General features: G+C 37.0%; 1 protein-coding gene across 1 annotated transcript in view; it reads right to left on the bottom strand.

Moving 5' to 3' along the window:
• pole3 (polymerase (DNA directed), epsilon 3 (p17 subunit)) overlaps positions 1-2,548 on the bottom strand; it is a 3,010-nt gene extending 462 nt beyond the window's left edge. The window contains exons 1-3 of the mRNA XM_035652548.1: positions 1,852-2,548; positions 983-1,068; positions 759-877 (exon numbers count right to left, since the gene is read on the bottom strand). Of these exons, the coding sequence (XP_035508441.1) occupies positions 759-877; positions 983-1,068; positions 1,852-1,917 (271 nt within the window). The 5' untranslated portion in view covers positions 1,918-2,548. The remainder of the gene's footprint in view (positions 1-758; positions 878-982; positions 1,069-1,851) is intronic.
• Between the last annotated feature and the right edge of the window lie 1,821 nt (positions 2,549-4,369).

Raw genomic sequence — 4,369 nt, 5'->3', positions numbered from 1 at the left:
ATCCGCCTCCTCGTGGCCTTCTGGGCTGAGGTACCAGCTGTTGGAGAGCACAGAGAGCAGCCAGAGGAGGAGATGGTTGCGGTCCTCTGCTTCACGGTGAAGATTCCCGACCCAAAGCACCGAGATACATCACAGTGACTCATTTATAAGCAGTGCCAGATCCACTGGATCCTCTCGTATCCTCTCCTGGCACTCTCCTGGATCCTTCTCGTGGACCTCTGGATCCTCTCTGATCCGTCTCCTGAATCCGCTCCTGGATCGCTCCTGGATCCTCTCCTGGATCCTCTCCTGGATCTGTTCCTCTACACACAGAATAATAACGGATACACGCTACCATAGACTGGTTCTAACTTCTGCAGTAACCTCCATCAGACCTTTAAAAACGTCATTCAACAGAAGATTTATCTCATTTATTTTGCTTTTGTCCCCATTTTTGTTCTTTTTGTAAAGATATTTGTTTTTATTTTACAGTACTTTGTTTCTGATTTGACCCTTTCATATAAAAACGTATTGTTTGTAGTGTTTTCTAACCTCTCGCCCAAATTAAATCAGTTTGATCATCAGTTTGATCCTGTTTCACATTGTATTTGGAAAGTAATCAAGTTACATTACTTTAATATATAATAAATAAATACCTGAGGTCACTTTAACATGTAATACGTATTAGATTACATTTTCAGTTTAACCAACAGCTCCTCGGCTGATTGAGGAGGAAACATATAAACCTTTGTTGTGTCTTTGTGAAAACCTTCACTGACCCTCTAAAGCTTCTCTCAGAGGCTCCAGGAAACGCTCGAACTCCATTTCCTCCATCGCAGCCAAAACGTCTCCTGCGTTCAGAGTTTTCCGCTTCGCTTTCATGGCGAAGTTGTTCGCACTGAAACGAGATCACAGAACATTTCAAACCCTGTTCGGTTATAACGAGTCGACTCAGATGGTTTGTGTTCAATCAGCACTCGACTGAAGGGTTTTTTGTTTTTACCACGACGTCGCGTACAACACGAACACGCTGGCAGCTTGGGAAATGGCTCTCCTGGCTTCCTTCGACACGTTCACCCCGTCTGGGAGCTGAACACAAACAGAGGAGTTCATCTCAGAGCATTTTAATCAGAAAACACAGAGATAATGGAACAACTGAGGGATTCACTCACTAACAGTAAGAGCTGAACGTAAAAGGACTTTAACAATGACACCCTGCTGCTGTCTGTATGGGTTTCTTTATTCTACAGATATGAGGAAGTCTTACACCAGTAACTGACTATAGATTAATGGGGATTAATAACTGTTCTCTCTCAGTAAATAACCATGAAAACAGCAATATAACAATTAAAAATAATAATAAAAAAGTAAAGACTGAGGATATTCCTGCTGTTTAATCAATTATTAATTACAAATATTGAATGTAAAATGTACTTTACGATACGACAATTAAATTAAACATTATGCCATCAAACACACACCAATATGTGTTATTTATGTGATTATAAAATCATATTAATGCTAAAATAATTGACTGTTATATAAAATAAAGCATTTAAAAGACGGTCAGCATTAGATTTGGTTGCTTTCATGCTTATTTATATTTTTAACTGAATAGTTTTGTGACTTTTGAATGTCAGTAAAGAAGCACTGAAACTAACAGCTGCTTTATATACTTAATAAATATTTTACTTTCTGATGACTACACTTTATAAAAGTTGCAATAAAATAATTTAGTTTTATTATATCGTGCTTTTAATATACACCCACCCTCAATAATAAGAAGCCTATAAAATAAATAGTATTAATTGTCACTCTTTTTAATAAGAAATCCTTTCTCCCTTTAAAGATAGTTAAATGTTTCCCGCTCACCGCCTCCTTTATGATGCGGGTGATAACCGCGTTGGGGAGGTTCAGGTCTTCTGGCCTCTCTGCCATCTCACCCACCGCTACACCGGCTCCTCGCACCGGGAGTCCGCCGCTAAGCTGACCGCACCGGCGGCCACAGACAGCGGGAGAGCGCGGTTAGCGCGGTTAGCTCGGTTAGCTCGTGTGTAGCCGCTGAACAAGTGCTAATGCTAATGCTAACAGATGAGCGCCCGTTGACAGTGCTGCGTTAACGGTTAGCCCGAGAAGCTAAGCTAACGGTTAGCCTAAGAAGCTAACGGTTAGCCCGAGAAGCTAAGCTAACAATTAGCCCGAGAAGCTAAGCTAACGGTTAGCCTGAGAAGCTAACAGTTAGCCCGAGAAGCTAAGCTAACGGTTAGCCCGAGAAGCTAACAGTTAGCCCGAGAAGCTAAGCTAACGGTTAGCGCGAGGAGCTAACATAAAGTAAGCTGGCTAACGTTACCAGCTCGTGCCCGCCGCCGAGAGCCGTTGACGTCAGTTATAGGGGTAATACGCTGTTATTGATCCGATCGATTGGTTTAATGTGTGTGTATGTATCAGGTTGAGTTCACACTCTTTGTGCGTGACGCTCGCGTGAACCGATTTTTGTTTTGAGACGTTTCCCGCGAACCGTCCAAGCACGAGCCCTCCCTCCGCCAACTGTCAACTTCGACCCCTGACGTAGCGTGACGTGTGCGAACCGTTACGTAAATAGCAGGAAATAAAACCAAAACAAACTAAAACAAATGAGTTAATCGATATTGTTGATCACTTATTTCCATCTGTAACAAAACGTTTAAGATAAATTAGATTAAAACTCGAGTTCAATTCGTGATTTAAGCCCCATGTTCTTGTTTTCGCTCAGCCTGGAGGCCTTAATTATTTTACTTTGCAGCTACAATGTGGAAACAAACAAATGCTCCTTTTATTGATCTTTAATTTATAGATTATATTATAGATTATTAGATATTTTAACACGTGGAACAACAGAGACACATAAACACAAATCGTATTATTCTTGGAGAGGAAGGTTTGGATTTATCTGGTTAATCGTGTCGTGTTAATGTCCGTTCTGTCTTAACTGACTGTTCTACCTTCTAAATATATTTTATTTTAAATAAGTTCCTTTATTTTTTTTTTTGCAAAGATATAAAGGACATTGAACTGGCTCCAGAAGATTTATGTCATTATTTTTGTTCTTTTATTCCCCAATATATTGTTTCTGATTTTATCCTTTTATGTGAAAATGTATTGTTTGTAGTGTTTTCGAGGCAAAATAAGTCCGTATTATATATAATATCATTAATTTATCATTAATTTAATCCTGTCTTACACCATATTTGGTCCAGAAGAGATGGAAAGTAATCAAGTTACATTACTTTAATATATAATAAATATATGCTTGGATTAGGTCACTTTAAGTAATTACAAATTTTATTAGATTACATTTTTAATTTAACCTACCTTACTCTAATTGATCAATCAATTAATAATTTAAGATACTTGTATAATATATATAGGCTACTTGTATATATATAATATAATTTATAACAAAACATTTTTTATACAATTTATTTAATGTGCAGAAAACTGTCAGTAAAAGTGTAAAGTTTTATCTTTTAACTGAGCAGTTGGATTAAATAATTAACAATTAAATAAAACAAAATCTTTTCTATTCTAAGATAAAAAGCATATTCATTAATTTTATTTTCATTACAAAAATTAATAAAATAATAAAGCAAAAACAGTTTGATCTGCTGTTAAATATTACACACAGTACATATACTGATCAGTATTCATTCAGTGCTTTGATTATGTATTAATAATGTTTATGGTCGTACTAATGAAGCCTTTTAATTGTTAATTTGAATTAACATAAAATACAATAAACAGAATTAAAAAATAAATCTAAATATGAAGTGATGATAATCTTCTCTAATAATGTAGAAAGTTTATCAGCCTTTTACTGATTCATTTAGTTTTTATCATGTTTGTTTTAAATTAATAATCTAATGTTGTTGATGTGTAAACAGTAAACAACTGTTAGATGAAGTCACATTATCAGTCGTATTGAAACTGATCCACTGAAGGTTGTTTCTCTGTTTCTGTTAACAAACGATGATGAATGAACTCTGTAGTTTACTCTGTCACACATTCACCGTCCTGCTGCCCCGAATACTCACCACAGCTGTGGTTCCCAACCTGAGGGTCAGGACCCCCACCAGGGGTCGCCAAAGCTTCACAGGGGGGTCACGAGACCTTGATGAATTTAAGGAAAACTTTAAAAATATACACAGCAGGTCTCATCAGATGCATTAACTTAAGGGACCCATTTTTAATATCACTGAGCCAACTGTCGACCCCTGAATACATTAAAATGATATGTTCAACAATAACAGCAGAGAACAAGGTAAACTGTAAACAGTGAACACAGTAACTGCAGGACGTTTGTGTAAAACCAGAGATTTTCCTGTGAATATTGATCAGAGATGAGTTTTCCTCA

The sequence above is a fragment of the Morone saxatilis genome, unplaced genomic scaffold, assembly GCF_004916995.1.
Source record: "Morone saxatilis isolate NCDOM2014 unplaced genomic scaffold, NCSU_SB_2.0 Contig11, whole genome shotgun sequence".
Classification (NCBI taxonomy): Eukaryota; Metazoa; Chordata; class Actinopteri; family Moronidae; genus Morone; species Morone saxatilis.
This window is presented reverse-complemented; position numbering and strand designations above follow the sequence as displayed.